This window comes from Vollenhovia emeryi, unplaced genomic scaffold, assembly GCF_000949405.1.
Source record: "Vollenhovia emeryi isolate VEMERY1.0 unplaced genomic scaffold, V.emery_V1.0 DF939134.1, whole genome shotgun sequence".
Lineage (NCBI taxonomy): Eukaryota > Metazoa > Arthropoda > Insecta > Hymenoptera > Formicidae > Vollenhovia > Vollenhovia emeryi.
Window position 1 is genome coordinate 884,156 of NW_011967232.1, and position 17,919 is coordinate 902,074.

The 17,919-nt window shown below is 38.9% G+C and overlaps 2 protein-coding genes across 3 annotated transcripts in view; one reads left to right on the plus strand and one right to left on the minus strand.

Annotated features, from left to right (window-relative positions):
* The first annotated feature begins 1,463 nt into the window (after window positions 1-1,463).
* On the plus strand, window positions 1,464-16,384 carry LOC105567786. The gene is made up of 4 exons (XM_012022927.1): window positions 1,464-1,540; window positions 2,924-3,059; window positions 13,343-13,522; window positions 15,717-16,384. The coding sequence occupies exons 2-4, from the start codon at window positions 2,924-2,926 to the stop codon at window positions 16,097-16,099; spliced, it is 699 nt and encodes a 232-aa protein (XP_011878317.1). The 5' UTR covers window positions 1,464-1,540; the 3' UTR covers window positions 16,100-16,384.
* LOC105567785 (protein rhomboid) overlaps window positions 1,516-17,919 on the minus strand; it is a 420,998-nt gene continuing 404,594 nt past the window's right edge. Inside the window, exon 10 of one of the 2 annotated variants that reach the window (XR_001009390.1) lies at window positions 1,516-1,581. The gene's annotated coding sequence lies outside the window, so the exon portion shown is untranslated. The remainder of the gene's footprint in view (window positions 1,582-17,919) is intronic. The other variant, XR_001009389.1, reaches the window with a different exon arrangement.

Consider the following 17,919-nt stretch of genomic DNA (forward strand, 5'->3'; position numbering starts at 1 on the left):
CCTGTATTAACATATGAAACGAGCGATATGTGCGGCCGACTGTTCGTCACGTTTGATTTAAGAGGGACTCAAAGAAATAGAAAGTCTTTTTTATCTACCGTTATTACGACCATCAACACGCAATGTACGCTTAAATTCGTAGTAACGATAAACACTTCGACGAAACAAAATTCGCTTTCTAGGCCGAGTAGTAATTAACACAAAGCTTCTAATAAATAAATACAATACCTTAAAGTACCTTGAGATAAATCCAGTTCAATTGCACGAAACGTGTCACAATAGCTGAAGGATATTTAAAAAATATAACAGATTTTGAAAATTTCCTACCTAATTACGGAGATTTAGATTTTCATTTTTTAGAGAGAGACAAAAGGATATTCGTGAAATTATGGTCCAAAAATAAAAACTTTAATAAAATTAAGTCTTCTGTCTAATATCTTTCAGGTTAAATTTAACAGAAATTTTCTATTTAAGGCTTTTTTTTTATCAACGAGCTTAAAGTCATATTAAAACAGTAATAGGTAAGTATAGCTTTGTGACATGTGAAAAAAAGTAGTTATAAATTGCTGATCGTGTAACCAACGCATCGTGCCGGTATGATTGTGGGAACAAAGAGTTTACTCCAACTGTTATTAGCTGTTAACTTCAACCTATCCTATCATTAAACTCGTGGAAAAAATATAGGTGAACATTGATCGATCGCTCGACCGCTTTAAGTTCGATCGGATCGGTGCACCGTTGAACAATCATATCTCTTTCTCTCTCAATAGAATTGCATTTACAAAATTTTTCCTGTGAAAGAGAAGTTTATTTCTTTTCGCGCATGTATATCTTATAATATAATAATTTTTTATAAATATATTAAGTTTATGTACATGCAGGTTGAATGTAACAAAATATGAATTTCTTTTAATCCGTTTGATAAATAGAGCAAAATTTTCAACGAACAAAATCAAAGGTGTGCCCTATATCAAATTATTTAGTAACTTTAATTATTTTCTTTATCCCATAATTATTATTCCAAAAACTGTATCATGTACATCGCGAAAATGTAATAGTAATGTAATTAAAATTGACGCATCCTGGAGATAACAACTTAGAGTCTTAGAGAATGATGGCGTAAGTTATTCTCGTTACTTACTATGTCAATCAATTATGGCTTGTCATGCTCTTCCATTAAATCCATCCTTTTAATTCCTGTAAGCAGGCCGGATTTGGCTCACAATAAAGGGGAGAAAGAAAAATGTAAAATTTATCTGTCGCCGATTGCACGCCGAGGGCACGCTGCTTCTTTCTCGAGAATCAATCGCGGGATCTCTAACTCTTAATTATCCGAACTAATTATGACTAAGGTCTCGATCGGAACATCTCGCTAGGTCCTTGTAGCGAAGGGTGGGATGAGCCTGCGGTCTGGTGGGGACCATTTCTATATAATCGACGGTGAAGGTGCCTGTCTCTTCATATCCTATCAGTGACCACGTTTCTTTAACCGCCGTCTTCCAAGTCTATCCATATTTTTCCAAGAGACAAGTGATACAAGGTGAGTGTCGAAGTCTGGACGTTGTCCGGAAGAATTGAAACCTACAATACAATTTCAGTGAGTTAAAATTTCGATGCTAAGAAATGAGATAATCCTTATGATCATTTATGATAATAAACACGCGATATATGCATATATAAATATACGATTAAAGTAAAGTATACTTTTTCCTCTACCTACAGTGTCGAAAATTGAAATAAGAGAAATTTAATTTCTAAATTGTGTTCGTACTTAAATAAAGCTCTCTGAACAGGATCTTTTCGGATTTATTCATTAAATCTTATTTTTTGTTGTATGTTTTAAACGAAATATATTGTGCCAGTTAATTGTCGACGTTATCCTTATTATTTGTTCATTAAATCTTATTTTTTTAAATACTTTTTATAATTAGTACAATATAGATTCTCGTAAGTGGAAATTTTTGTCTTCTTCGCAAATGTATCGAAGTAGATTAGAATGTAATAAATTGATTATACGCAAGTGATGTGAAGACTTATAAAATTTCGGTGAAAGCAATATCATTTAAAGAGAAAGAGAAAAAGAGAAAGAGAGGGGGGGGAGAGAATTATACATAGCATAATTAATATTAATAAATCAATTTGCAAAAAATTTACATTACGAGATAAACTATCGTACAAACTGCGTAGAAATTCTCCATTAAAAAATCCTAGTTTTCAAAATTATTTTGCTTTTAAAATTATTCTAATATAAATTCGACGATATTTGTTGCTTCTTGGCATTGTTCTTATCAACATTTACCGGAGAAACTTCCATCCGATCGATGTCTGTATGATTTGGCGGATCACGTAACGAATGGATAATTAACGTATTGGCGTCCATGCATAAAAAAACCGTCTTGCGACTTCGTTAGACGAGACACTCCCTAAGAGAAACTTCTGCCTGATGGAAAGGAACTATATGTGTCGGTGAAATGAAATCGCGTACCTGTATGTCAACGCCATTACGTACGAAACTCTCACTGACTGTCGCAGAGCGGTATCATAATAACACGACAAAATTGTCATGTCTGAATATCCAAATCGATATTTAAGAAACCTGATCCCGTTGATTCCAATTAACATAAAAAAAAACGTCACCTGATGATTCAGTTAATAGACTCTTCATATTACACATACGACATACCCGCTGCTTTATTATCGTTATGTATTATCTATCAATTATAATGCAATTTTTACGTCTGAAAAGAAAAGTATTTTATATAAACTGAAAAAGGCATGTTATTAATTAAATTGTTCGAGATATGCATTAATTGAAAAACTACGCAACGTGAACATTTTATGAAAATTATCCCATTATACAAAATTAAGTGATTCATCTTGCTTTATCATCCGTAATAATATTCTTTCTATTATTCTGTGATAGATGATGCTGGTGCCGCTGGCCATAGTGCTCCTCGCGGCGTTCGCCAACGCCGAGCCGGCGATCAATGAAGCTCGACCGCACAGTAACCGACCTGGAAGATTCTTGTCTCTTCCGATACCGCAAAAGTGCGCAAATCGTAAGTCAACGCTTCAATCATTACTCACCCCATTGCGAGCGATAGTGCAAGGAGAAGAATTTGACCCAATTTATCTCAATTTCACTCGATTTTCTGCACTGTCTGTGAAGTCGAGACAACACGGGCTAGAGAGTTGGTAAACTTATTTATTGCCTATTAAATTTTATCAATCAACTAAATTGATAAAATTCCAAATTTTATTCGACCTCAGCTGGCCACATTTATTAATTAATCGACCAATACAGAAAATTTATTGCGAAAAATATTACCTCAGCCAGGGTTTGAAGCCTGGACTTCCCTGCTCTCTAGGCAATAATAGTATAAAATATGATACCTTCGCGTTTATTTTTTGACTTTGAAGAAACTATTCTTAAATTGATAATCCATCCATTGGATAAATATCGTTATGTCCTGTGATAACATAATTTATTATACACGCGTAAGATCTATAAAATACTTTTGCGGCTAAATTGTTAGTAGATGCCAATTGCGCAATTTATTTGACGGAATTTAGGTAATAGTTTTCGTTTTTATTCCGTAATCGGGAAGACCGTTTCATCTTACAATAGTCCTGGGATAATAGATACAGGAGCAAATCGTTAAACGGTCTAATTAAACGCGTGCGAACCGGGTTTTCACGGTGGAGGGAAAACTCCGCGTTGTCACGCGCAGCGATGCGTCTCGCTCGCGAAACCTGTCTTGATTAGATCACCCGCGCGTAAAACACCCGTAAAACAAGAAACGCAGCGGCGGACTTTCATCGTTGTTCGCTCGCAGAAGGGGCAATCGTGCGTCTCGGCACTGTCGTGCCGTCTCTCAAAGGAATCGAGGTTACAATGCTGATACACGCTAAGAAGGCAGGCAGGGAAGGGACGGCCCCTCGCGCAATTTCACGAGCTACGAGTTTACTTTTAAAAGCAGACGAGCCTCTCTCGACTCTTGTGCAAGCACGCGCCCCGGGTATTCACTTTTGATCGCCGTGAGTAGGTGGTACCGGCTTGCGTCCACTTGTTACCACCAACAGGTTCCCGATAATACTGCATCGCGAACTTTCCTGGCGATTCTTTATCTTGTCCGAGGTACACTTTCTCGACGCCACTCGATCAACGAGGCACCTGTTACAAAAATAGACTTAATTTCGAGAACTTTATCAAAACGGGTTGACGTCGTTGACTTGTAATGCGCAATATATTTGTATTTTTACTCTCGCAATAAAAAATACTAAGTCTTGCCACGTAAAGTAATAAGTGTGAAATCAACGGAGTCACTTTACTTTGTAAAAACAAAAAAGGAGAACGAGATATGGAAAATGTAACTCTAATATTTATCTGAGAGTAATATTGTGTCGCTTTAATGTTCTTCAATGCAATAAATATCTACTACGTTTCTGCTACCGAATGATTGCGACAATCGTCTGCTTTCTACTCGTTTAAGTAGCAATCTCCACGACTAATGGTATTCCGATCCAGCCTTGCGGCCTATAGTTCACAAAATGACCGTTTGTAACGCAACACTAATGTTAAGCATCACTGAATTAGCATTGCCTTCGGTCCGACAATTTCCGCAAGGATGTCTCAACATTGTTATACGCGTCGGATTAATTCAGTAAGATCTTCATTAATGACGTCATAGCAAGGACATCGATGGATATTCAAATGGTAATACGCTCGCCTATCTCTCGCGAGTTATTAATGCCGTCGGTCTACGGCCACACAATATTAGCTCGGCGATCGTCGAAATGATGCTGGTTTCAAAATTGATTAATATCAACCTCTATTCCTCTTGTGTAGATCATAATGTTGGCCATCGATGTAAATGCGGTGCTAAAATAGTCGGCGCTAAAAAAAAATCACGACCTTGATTGATTAGTAATTTGCTGTATCTTCCTGTATCATGTAACCACGCTTGTAACGCGGATAAAGATAAAGAAGGTTCACCGTGTTAACGCCAAAAGCGACGTTAACGCAGGCGAGGATTGACGAGAGGGACGGACGTTTGCATTGGCAACGCGCTAAAGATTTTCTTGCAACCGAGAGAGACGAGACAGGCCGAGTATGCGGGGGATGTAGAGCATTCGCGAGTCGGAGTGCGCGAACGCGGGGACAGGGAGAGATACGGAATTTCCAAATGGTCGCATTTCCACGGTATTTAATAACGTGAGAGGCACGAGTAGGCCGTGGGAGTGAATCGGCTTTGCCGCAATGGTGCAACGTAATGATGTTCGGATACGACCACAATCACCTAACAACCTAATGATTGCATGCTCGCTCCCCTGGAATGTCCGATCGCAGGCAGGATGGCAGGATGGAGTTTGCCGAGCAAGTCAATAGTAATCAGATGTAGCGTGATCCTCACGCTCGCGTCGAGAAAAAAAAGTCTGTAATAAGCGTGTCAATGCAGGTGCACGCGCGTCGAAGAATGTGCAGAAAACATAATGGAAAACCGACGTTAAAACCCTTCTAGCTGCGCCGCGAAAAATGAATGCGAGAACGCTTAAATACGCGCGCGTATATTCGCCACGATATTTCTGACGATTCCGCGAGAAGTGAACTGTAGATTTTAACGCCGCGTCAAGAGCAGCCACGTATGAGAAACTGCAAAGCTATATCCTTATAACGGCAGAAAGATTCATATATGAGCAACAGTTTTATCTATGCATTCGCATCATCACGTAGGACAACTTGTACGGCTGTTTCGCCCGGTTCATATATCCGTCGATATCGGATGTAGATCTCGATACGTCTTTTCGTCGCAGATCTCCTCCGCTCAATTAAGATAAAGGATTAACGGGACGCCGTGATTAATTTTTCTAATCTTACGGGAATACCGTGACGGCGTTAGTAAAATACAATGGAACACGTAATGTGCGCGTGCAGGTCTTGTAGTCTTAAAGCAAGCGGTAATGACACGCTTGTTGAGTAACATGTGAACAAGTATCGGCCGTGGATATTATATAATACCCATCGCGGCCTATTAAACCGGTGTCCGACGGTGCTATTACGGTGAAGATACGCGATTAAGCGTCCGCATGCTTTACCACACTACTCTCGCGCATATTGTAATTACAGCCGAGGCTGTTAGATGCGGTAATTTTATACAATTTTCGAATTTTCCTGTCGTGCCTGGCGTGAAGTGAAAATCTACCTTGTGCGTAAAATCGCCGATACGTGTGGTCTGTAAAGTATTGTAATATATACTATGCACAAAGAAAAATGTAAAGATAGGCTTGCGAGCTATACTTATACCATGATCTCTTGTTAACAAGAACACGCGATGCAATAGCGCGCTCCGCATGATCTTTTGTAGTATTGTATATAATCTGCACTTGTGAGATAGCTTTATCGTTTGGCACGTAGACCTTGAAATACTATCATGCAATGATAAAGTATGTCGATGTATAAATAATAGCTAAATAATTAATTAAATAAAACTCCGCACGAGTTTGCGCGAGAATGCTACCGCCTTGCAGCTACGACTTCGTTCTGCTACGCACGATCTCACGAGGGACTCAAAAGTGATAAGGACATCCGATAATTTCGCAAGCTCGGAGTGAAAAAAAAATGGTGGCAGACAATCGCGTAAGGTTAATCGACATATTATACCGCCGTTAATCACAATTGCGCAACGCGACTGACGCCGAATAAAAGACCGTCGCTAACAAATCGCTGTTAAATCGCCTTATGACAGTGTGGCTGACCGATCAGCTGTTGCAATCTTACTCGTCGTGAGGTTGACTGACTGACAACTCTACAAAAGGCCGGCGCTACATCGCCACGAAAATGTCAGGAACTGCTTGCGAAATCGGACAACAACACTCTTCGGAGATTATCCCTCCGCGTGCCGTTTACATGTACAACCACCAGACGTGATTCGTAAAAATGTATATTCATAATGCGACACTGCTACGCGTATCATACGTCGGAACAATTTGTATGCGATAACGAAATCTTCGCGGGACAAAGAAATATCGTTTTCGATTTCGAATTTTGCATAGTTTGGCTTGTGAAGTACACAACTATCGCGAGAAATGCATAATGCAATGCAAAATATGAATCGACATTATTTTTTTATTCTAACTGAGTCTCCGAATATTGTCTCTAAACAAAAAAAACCGTCGGATCTGAATTAAACATGTGTTTGGCGAAACGTGTAAATTTTGTCACACGCCGAAATAAGCCTTTCTAATTGTGATTGCCGGCGAATGTCGCCGGAGAATATCGCCGGATAACAATCGTCAATTTCTTTTCGTGAATACCAAGCAGTCGTTTCACCGTAAACTGAAAGAGAAGAGCATGGGGAAAACCGTTATCCCCATACGAGACAAGCGGTGCCGGGACCCATTGACCCGTCGGGCAAAGAGAAAAAGTTTCACCTTCGCCTGGCAGCTCGTGCGAAGAGCCACGAGTTTCCTTTTCCTTCGCCTCCACAAACGTTGTTTATTCACGATTCGCTGTCGACCCACTGATCTCGTTCGCGAACGAGAAATAGCTGACTCCCGTTCAATTCATACCCGTGCAGCAGTCTTCAATTAGGGAACGGTTTCGTCGTTATTATAATTAATTGATTATTTGTTTCTCGCGTTAAAATACCAAGGCGATCTATAATAAACGATGTAATTAATTACGCCTAATATTAACTAACGTTAGAATCGGATTTAGACATACGAATTTTTGTTGCCTGGTCATAGATGTTAATCCTTAATAATTCAACAACAGAATCAACAATTAAATCAATGGTTATAGCGTCATGTCATTATGAATATACTCGTGTCACTACATTTTGTAAAAGGGGAAACTCAATCTTCACTTTAAGTGTTAATTTAAATTTTGTCACCCCATTACGTGTCCGACATTATTCACAGATTTTATCATTCTCACAAAAACGGTACACACAAAAAATGCTAGAATTCTTTTCCCCTCAAAGAAATTGCGCTTTCGAACGTTTATCTATTTTTACCACACGACGCGATACGCCTCATCAAAGATGACGCGTCATTTCCAAGAGCCTGCGAGTCTCGCGGCTCGTGGATTTCACACGCGGAGAAAAACGCATACGATTGGTATCCGCTTGCGTGACAATTAGCAGAGATCGGCTGCGATTGTGGCAACATCCGCATTTTACAAGAGAAGCTTGCTCATTAATCTTCACGTTTATTATGTCGCTCATTAAGCGACGCACTCGTCTAGAGCGCTTATATTACGAGAAGTACCGTCAATTAAACGCCGATACTTTCCTCCGAAGAGACGACTTGTTCATCGAGATTAGAACGATATTTCGATGGTAATGCCGGAAGTGAATCGTGCTGTCGAAATACATTGAAGTCACGTTACTGAATCAGCTTTCTCTCCATCCCAAATGGACGGAGTGCGTAATCAAGAAAAATATATTTCATCGTAAGAAAATAACACAGTTTGCTCTTACAGCCTAAGCCGCTGCTGGACGACAAGTGGCATCGACGGATCGATCGTGCTTGACTAAATATTTCTAAGCAGTTACACTTTGTCGAATTTAAATGCAGAATTTGTCATCTGTACAAAGCTAGAAAGCGACAGTATTACACGAAAGCGAAAGTTTTAATGAAATGTTACACTTGCTCTTCTGTACGTCTTCAGTAAACTGAAAATTTGTTAAAGACTTGAGAAACATTTTTACATAATTTTTACGTGAGTCAAGTTTAAGTAAATAAGTCAATGTTACGTTGCTATAAAAATAATAAAAACAAAAGATTTTGATAATTCTAAATTTTCCCGTTTCGCATTTTCGTTGATCCGCTATCAGATTGACGCATGTATGTATTGTCTAACCATTAGTAGCGCATTAGAATCTGCGCTATGATCCTTGGTGAGCAGCCGCTCGCACGATTAAAGCGATTACTGTCGCGAGTTCCTTGACACACACGTGTGAGACGCGCCAGGGGCATAAATGTTTAATCGATGCTGATATAACGATCGTAAATCGCAATTGTCCGACGGGAGGCGAACGTTTTTTTTTCTTTTTTCGTTCGATGCATGCGGATGCACTGTTGTCGCTGCATGCGTGCAAGGGAAAAGAAATCCGCCACGTTCAATGATGATATAATCACGCACAGTCATTCTCTGTGTACCGTTCCTTTAATAACACGCATTTTTAATATTATACACATTAACGTTCGCATGATAATGAAGCACGTGACATTTTTATGAACCTGAATCTAAAATTTCTACAGTTATTTACGAAAGAAGAAAAGGTACATTGCGATCTATTTCTAGTATAGACGACTCGTGCTACAATCGAATTAATTTATACGTAATTATTCATTTCACTTCGAGTCGCTTCTTTTATAATACAAAATTTATTTTTCGTATTTTAAATTGATTACTGTATCGATCTCTATTTCATCACATCGGTAATAATACACATAAGCGATCATACCGATGCTACTTTATACTCAATGCGGATTATCGATGTAGACCGGGGCAGCCACGTAATGACATGGCAGTGCAAACATATGTAGTATGTTTTATAATATTTACCTGTCGATTTCCGCTTAATGCTAGATGCACAACTCGTGTCTGTTCCACACGTGGTGGCTCGTCTCTCCATTTAACACATGAACTCACCTCACGTGACTCTGATCAATGGAAGCATAAATTACTTTCTAAATACGATGACTGCAACATCGCGGTAAACTCTTACCTATGCAGCAGTTTTTCGTTTTATTTGTAAATATATTACTTCGGGGTTAGTCGAATGTTATTCCTGCGAGACAGTCCTTAAAGTCAAGCATTTATCCATTAATCAGGTGTGACGCGACGTGTTGTTATATTTTACGATTATTTAATAGAGCTCTTGATATTCACGATGCAGCAGCAATCACGCTCCCAGCATCAATTTTTTTAAAAAGCTATCATCGCTAGCTGTTCATATTTCAGTGTCGGCGTTCCATTATCGATACCGCAATGCTACGAGTTATCTATTATTAGTCATAGAAATAAAGACGTACACGATATCATTGGTATCACGTTTATAAAAGAGGAAGTTATTTCCAATTAAAATAAATAATTTGATAATTTATATATGAACAAGACGGAGAAATTGAAAGAAAGTAAAAGAGTATGAATAAAAATTGCGTTCAAAAGGTTAAATCGTTTATTACATCCGCTTTCTAAGTTAAGTTCAAGAATTCTAAGACATTCTATGTGCATGTCTGTATTATTATTGTAAAAAATATTAGTAAAAAATTCGTATTATATAATTACATTTACTGACAATTTTACTCTCCCTTGTGAAAATCATTTTTATTTCATAACGTTTCTAATTTATAAATTTAGACGATTATTAGGTGACTCTTAAATATTTTTAGGCAACATTCATGCACAATATAGGCAATGCGCTATAGGGGAATCAGAGCGCTCGTGTTACGAAACATTCGATTCCATTCAAGTCCCATGCATCAAACGCCATAAGCGGTAGAATGACGCGACTGGGATATAAAATCCTTATCTTCCATAGACGCGAGGTCTTCGTTAAATTTATACTGACAACGGGAATCACGACTTTGTCCTATGTCGTAAATCCTGACAGACAGTCTTTCTTCTTCCTCGATACGCGCAACACAATTACCTTTGCGCGGCGAAGTCTCGAATTGAACGCTCGGATAGAGACACGACTCATCCGCGGTGAAACTTTGTTCAAAGACATTCCAATTAAAACTTAAGCTATTGCTTTTTCCGGCAAAAGGTAGCAACCAGGTTTCGCTTTTGTTATTTATTATTTTATCAGAAGCAATAAACATCTCAAAATGTAATTATTAGAAATCGATACTTATTCGCGAAAACTTGCTCAAATTATTGCCGCCATCGGTGCAGCTGTATGAGACCACGGTCCTATTACGAAAGACACAAGATATGGGGCTATTTATTCTTCCAGTGTTATTCCACTCACGAGTGGACACCGAAGCTGCGAAAACGACCGCGGGGCCGGTCGTTTGTTAAATTATAATGGCACAAGACCGGTAAAAAGAAATAGCGGTCGCCTGTAAAATCGCCATTGGCATTATCAACCTTTGACATTAGCATGTTCAATTCCTCGCGAACACCAGGCGAAATCATCAATTGACTGAAAACGTACGTGGGCAAGGACGTGCGAGCAGTAAAATGTAAAGGGCGCAGATGCTTGGAGATACAGTCGGCTCGTCGTTCCTCGTTTTATTCAAATTTGATGGCTATCTCTTACATCACGCATATATAACGTCACGTAATAAATTTCAATTAACATAGCGCCGTGACCGCTGCCGACAAGTTGCCAAAAATGAAGATACCGCGCAAATCCCGTCGTTTTAATTAGCATTAAATATAAATTATATATTTAGCACATGTATATTATTCGCTTCGTTGAATCATAGAAACAAAAAAACGTCGCTTCGTATTGTAATGTGTGCCCACAAATATTTCGAAATATTTTCCAAACATTCCGTTTAATAATTTACCTGATTCTGTAAATACGCATACTTATTCATTTATATCGTATATATAATAAAACACATAGAAATATATATTTTTATTAATATACTCCAGTAAGTCGTCCAAAAAGTAAAAAAAAATGTTAAGCATCTTGCCGTTTAGTAGAATATTATTTTAAAAGAATGGACCGCAGACTGTGAGATTTTTAGAGTCTCTTCAAATTTTGGAAAATTCTACTTCAACCTTCTATCATTCAAGACATGTTTGAAGAAAAGTGCTTCTCGAATATTAAAGATCGCGTAAAGTCGAGCTATGTCGGCGTCTCAGTAATAACGGCGAGATATGGATTATGTGTGTCACGACGAGTGGAGAAGCGATTCGAAAAGTCGGTTTGAAGGCAGGGCCGAGAAGAAGAGGATGAAGAAAACAGCGAAAAAGCATGAGGCGAGGGAATCGCACGCGCAGCGGAATATAAAACGTTATGTCATAGCGAGCGAGTAAGAAAGAGAGAGAGAGAAAGAAAGATGCTCCTTGTAACGCAGCCCAATGATACGTATGCACGTATACGTTTCGTAATGCGGCGTTAGGCGCTCATAATGAGACACACGTCGTAAATCGTCGACGGGGAGAGGCATACCTGCATAAATACCGGGAAAAAGTGTAAGACTGTTGACATTTAAAGCGGATGATAATGATGCGCTGCCGCTGTGCCGCTGCCGATTACAGATTCCCTGCCCGCGGAATAAAGCGCCGTGCTAAGCCTTAGCGGTCCCGACCGAGACGTGTGGACGAAACGTGCGTCCGTGGCTGGTAGCGTTTAGCGGAGAACGCGAAGAGCTCTCTGAGAACATTACGAAACGTAGGAGAGAAATAGCGGGCCGCGTCGTTGCGGCGGCAACATAGACAAATGCTACACATGAAATCGTGGAGAGTCTTTTAATTGAGTTAGTAAGTAATTTTTTTTTTCATAACTCCGGCGAGAGACAGTATGCCGTATCTTGTCTGGCAGTTTTCTGAATTTATGGAAGATACACTCTCCTATAAATTGCGTTTCTTACGCGTCGCGTATTCTGAAATCGATACTGATCGAGAAATATATTCCTCTTTTGACTGGCATCCCTTTCTAGCATTTACGCACCCGTGTATGCGTACGGCTGCGGTCTCTCTGAGAACGTGGAGACGAACAAGTTTTGTTTTTTATCAGTTAGACAAAATATAATTTACACTGTATACGTGACGCTAATAAACGTATTGAAATACAGACTGGGAGGAAAAAATCGTTTGATATGCAGCTATGCGCGCCTGGTGAGATTGTTTAAGTACAGCAGGACGTTGGTAGTTGACGAGGAAATGAAAAGGACATTTTTCTGCAAAAATCTTTCGACCTTTCAAGTAGATAAGACTGTTTTTTTGCGGTCAAGTGGAGGCGGCCGTCTTTAGCCAGACACGTTCTTGTGCCGATCGCGGGAGATCTACCCTATCGCAACAGCTGTTTGACCCCTGAACTATTAACCACCGGTTAAATCGAGAATCTGTTAACAGGAAAGAAAGGCGTGATTGCGAGGTCCGATATAATCGTCGATTTACCATTCTTTCTGCAAAGCCTCGAGTGACACCTTCATGAATAATGCGATGATAATAGGGAAGCTAATACTCTTCCACATTTATAGACACGATACAACGCTACTTCAGTTTCTTATCCAACTCTAGGATCTCGCGTTTTCTGTTGAAAACAGAAACAGCGTATAATGTACTTGAATTGATATTAATTTTAAAAAAATTATAGAATTAGAAGAATAAAATATTTTTAAATGTGATTTTATATAATAAAACGCCTTTTAGGACCGAAGCAGTTCAACTTCCGAGGGCACAACTATTTCTACAGCGGGCACGTGCCGGCCCATGCCAATCAGAAGGTGGACTGGTTAGATGCTAGAAACATTTGTAGGGAGTACTGCATGGATCTCGTTTCGATGGAAACCCAAGAAGAAAATAATATGATCTTTAGGCTCATCCAGCAAAGTAAGTAACTTGTCTCGCAATCATGGAACATTTCTTTTTTTTTTTAATTAAATTCCAAGCCCGTTTGTCGCTTTACACGAATTGTTGTAGATTATGTGACTATGAGATGTGTAATATTATACAAATGACATTACACTCAATTGGTACTGCTACATTTTGATTGTCAGTTATATATGTTCATGTTCTGTTATGGTAATGCGAATAATTAGCGCGTGGAAAGGAATTAATGCTAAGGGGATTCTACAATTTGTACGAAAAATTGTGTAGTGGATAACGATTTGAGATGCAGACGAATGGACCTAATTGATTGTGGCGCTTCGGGGATCATGAAACATACCGACACGTATATGCGCGTCGCTCCTTTATGAATCATTCTTGCTGTTCCACATTGCAAATTAAAGATCAATGCATGTTCGAAAGACTAAGCAGCGAAACGACTTCGTTTTTGTCCACGTACAAAGAAGAACGAGGTCGATTTGCAGCTGAAATAATTCTCGTAAGCACAAACTTGCTAAAAGAAAAAAATGTTCTTATTCGCGATGAAAAATTTCGTACATTTCGTATTCCATCGTAATCGAGAATAATTTACGTATTAAATATTATGACGTGCACTCGTTCAAAAAATGAAGTGATTATTATAATTTGACCTGTAAAGACTTGGACAGAATATCATCTTCCGGTTACATCCCTTTATCGATTGCAAACACAAAGCATCACCAATCTGATCTAATTCCTTATATACATATACAAGAAATTAGATCCGACTTGACCAGTAATTCGTTAATGCATCAACACGATTACAAAGTACGAATTCTCGAGTTTATTCGGGCCGAGAAATTATGGTAAATCCACACTCGTCCCTTTGACAGAATGGCCTTAGAAAGTTTTCACACGGCACACAATCGTAATGTTGACGATGGGGTAGCGAGTCGTAAATATCGACACCGACACAGCGATTTACCACGGCAACTTTCATCCACGCGATAATCATTCGGCAGTATTTCGAAACAAGCGGCCCGACGTGGAACATCACCGTTCGATTCGGATGATTAACGACGATGCTTCCCCTTTATCCTCTCATTCTCTTCATTACGACCTTTCGGCTACAGTGCGTTGCGTTTAAGCGCATTCGAGAACCGAAAGTGCAGTTAACCGGAGAATCTTACCCACGACTGCTTTTACTTTTGTCAGCTGCTTCTTTTCCGTCTTTCCTCAGTATTAGAAACTACGTTGAACTTGAATGATTGCACAAGTTGTGACAAATGGCAGCCGATATATCTGCCCATTAAAAGTATTTCAATTTTATTTTATAATTTTCAAATTCGATTAGAAAGAAAAAGATGAGTAAAAGTTGGTCTAACGACGACTTAATTTGCTGTTTTAATGATTAAAGCCGAAATAATTAATCAAAGATTGAATTCATCGATGACCCAGGCAAATTAAACCGCAATGTCAATCACGATCGCATAGATTGGAAATTGAATAAGCAGTGGACCACCCACGAATTAGTATAAATTGCCGGAACATTTGTCGGATTTCACTGTCGCCTCTAGCCGCAATTATCATAATCGTGATGATACCTGCTCATCACGAGCGATATTCATCACGACGAGGAATCGTGGGAGGCGAATCGGTGAGTGTAACGACAGTTTTCAAGGTGATGCGGGGGTCTTGAAGTGGGTTGAGGCTATAGTGACTCTCGCCTTTTTATATAACAGCATCGCGCGGTGCATGAATCTTTTTGCAGTCCGGCGAAAGTGAGATGGCACCGAATTGATTTCGCTCGGGAATACTTCGTGACCAGTCTTCTCATTTAATTACACGCCGGTAGATTTCCATATCCGCAATTTGTACATACATTGAATTACCGTTTCGGGTGATTTCTCTATAATCATCGTGCTTCCTTCCGATAAGAAATTATAAGTTAGCGTCGTCGTGTCTAAAAATGTTTCTCTTCTTTCCCCTGATATTACTCATCAGACTTGGTTCCTAAACGGTAAAAGTTGACGCGAAAGTGTGAGTTAAGTTCAAGTCTCACGTTTAATAATTATGTAGCCGTTTGTTAAATTGTTTAGAGCTAATTTCGATTATACAACAAAATTTCTCGGACTCTACATAGAAGAATAAATAAACTTTCTAATTTAATGGCTGTTTTCGACGAACAGTCGATTTCAAGATCTATTTTCTCCCTCAGACGACGTTCCTTACATCTGGACGTCCGGACGTCTATGCGACTTCAAGGGCTGCGAGAATCGACGTGACCTCGAGCCCAAATCCCTGTACGGCTGGTTCTGGTCGGCGAATCGCGAGAAGATTACACCCACCAACCAGGTGCCGAACGGTTGGGGCTTCAATCCGTGGTCGCAGACCGGCCACAAGAAGGTCAGGCAGCCTGATAATGCCGAGTATGACATCAACGGCACCAACGAGTCCTGCATGTCCGTCCTGAACAATGTTTACAACGACGGCATCGCCTGGCACGACGTTGCGTGTTACCATGAGAAACCGTTCGTCTGCGAGGACTCTGAGGAGTTACTCAACTACGTGGCCAGCACCAACCGCGGTATTCGCCTCTAAAGCGATCGCGGTCAGCCGACACCTACGTGGTGATCACGCGATCGTCCATCAGCGTCATATCAGCACTCACTTTCCTTCTATACTTCCCGTCGCGGAGCCGGCGAGACACGTGCCAAATAGGGACGCGGGATTTCCACGTGGCGATTCTTGCTTTTCGGATGATCACAGAGAATCCTTTACGGTCGTGTTAGACTTAACGAAAAGAAACTTCTCGATGATTCGCTCATGACTCAAATAAAATATTTATAATACAATATCTTTATATAATTTTACAATGAAATATTTACGAAAAAATGTAAATCGCCAGCAGTTGATTAAAATTAAAAAGAATTGTCAGACAACATTAGGCTGGCAGATGATTTATTTGTTTGATTCCGACGTTTCGACCAGACGGGTTGTGGTCCTTTTCAAAGAATTTGATAATAGATATCACGTTATACGTATTAAATTTAAAAAAAAACGGAGATTTGATATCCATCGCTGGGCGTTACTCGGAGAACTGTGTTCGAAGACACGTCCATCCGACGTAACGACCACGTTTTTTTTTTAATTTAATACGTAATATTTATTATCAAATTCCTTGAAAAGGCCCACAACCCGTATGGTCGAAACGTCGGAATCAAACAAATAAACTATCTGCCAGGCTAATGTCGTGTAACAATTCATTTTACAATAAAATTTTGTGTACAATGATTTCCACTGATTGTGAGATTCATTCAAATAAGAGCTCGCTAGAATTACAATTTCGTGGTTCATTCTTTTGAGTTTTAGCTTTTATTAATAAACATATTGCTTCCGACTTCTTGTACGAATTTTCATGATGCAATCATCAGAGAATTATTTGCAATAATTTCGTAAAACACATTGGTGGGATATCATTCGCTTATATGAAATATTTGTTGAACAAAAGTGAAAGCGTAGAGTCACTAAATTGTGCGTGTAATTCATGTCAAGTTTTTATTATATAGCTACTAATTCAATCTAAACTTATTTGGTTAATTATAACGTGCTCTGTTTGAATAAAAATAAGTTTACCTATATTTACTATAATTGTATTTACGAGAGAGTAGTATGAAAAAATGTATTGCTAGTTTATCAATTATAAACGTGTCTCGTCGCTGTGCTCTTTCAGCACTCATCGTATCGAAGAAACTCAACAATAATTTTATACTTTGTTTAATTTGTAATCACAGTATCCGCTAAAGAGAGTAATTAATTGTGTACGTGTATTTATTGATATAAATTTGGCTGGCAGTCTCTGTACATTTATGAATAAACGTTAATCTTACGTAAATTACGTATTATTTAATCAGTATTATATCCTACATATCATCCAATCTACATATTCCTAAAAGAATATTATAAGAAATTATCCTCTAAAATTATATAATTAATGAAAAACAGTCTTTCATTAAAATACGAAATGTAGTAACAATAAATTACTTAAAAATTGGAGACAAATTATTTAAAAACTCGATATCTTGATTTAAAGATTATATTCCCGAAGTCTGTTTAAGTTTGAATAATCTTAAGTGTCAACTATATAATTAATAACATTAATATTCCATGTTTCTAAGTGGATATAAATTATTTAATGTGCACGTCTCCTCATTTATTTATATTTTCAACAAATTAGAGCAGTCTATAGTGTTAAATATGAGATAGTCTGATATATCTCGGGGGCGCCAATTCTACAAATGTGAGTCTTTGAGGCTTGTACCATCACAGCTGATCACAAAGTTTCACTTTACTTGGCGCTGTATACTCCGCCTTGTCGGTAAGAAATCTTTGTATGATCGGATAACGCAGTTTTAAATAAA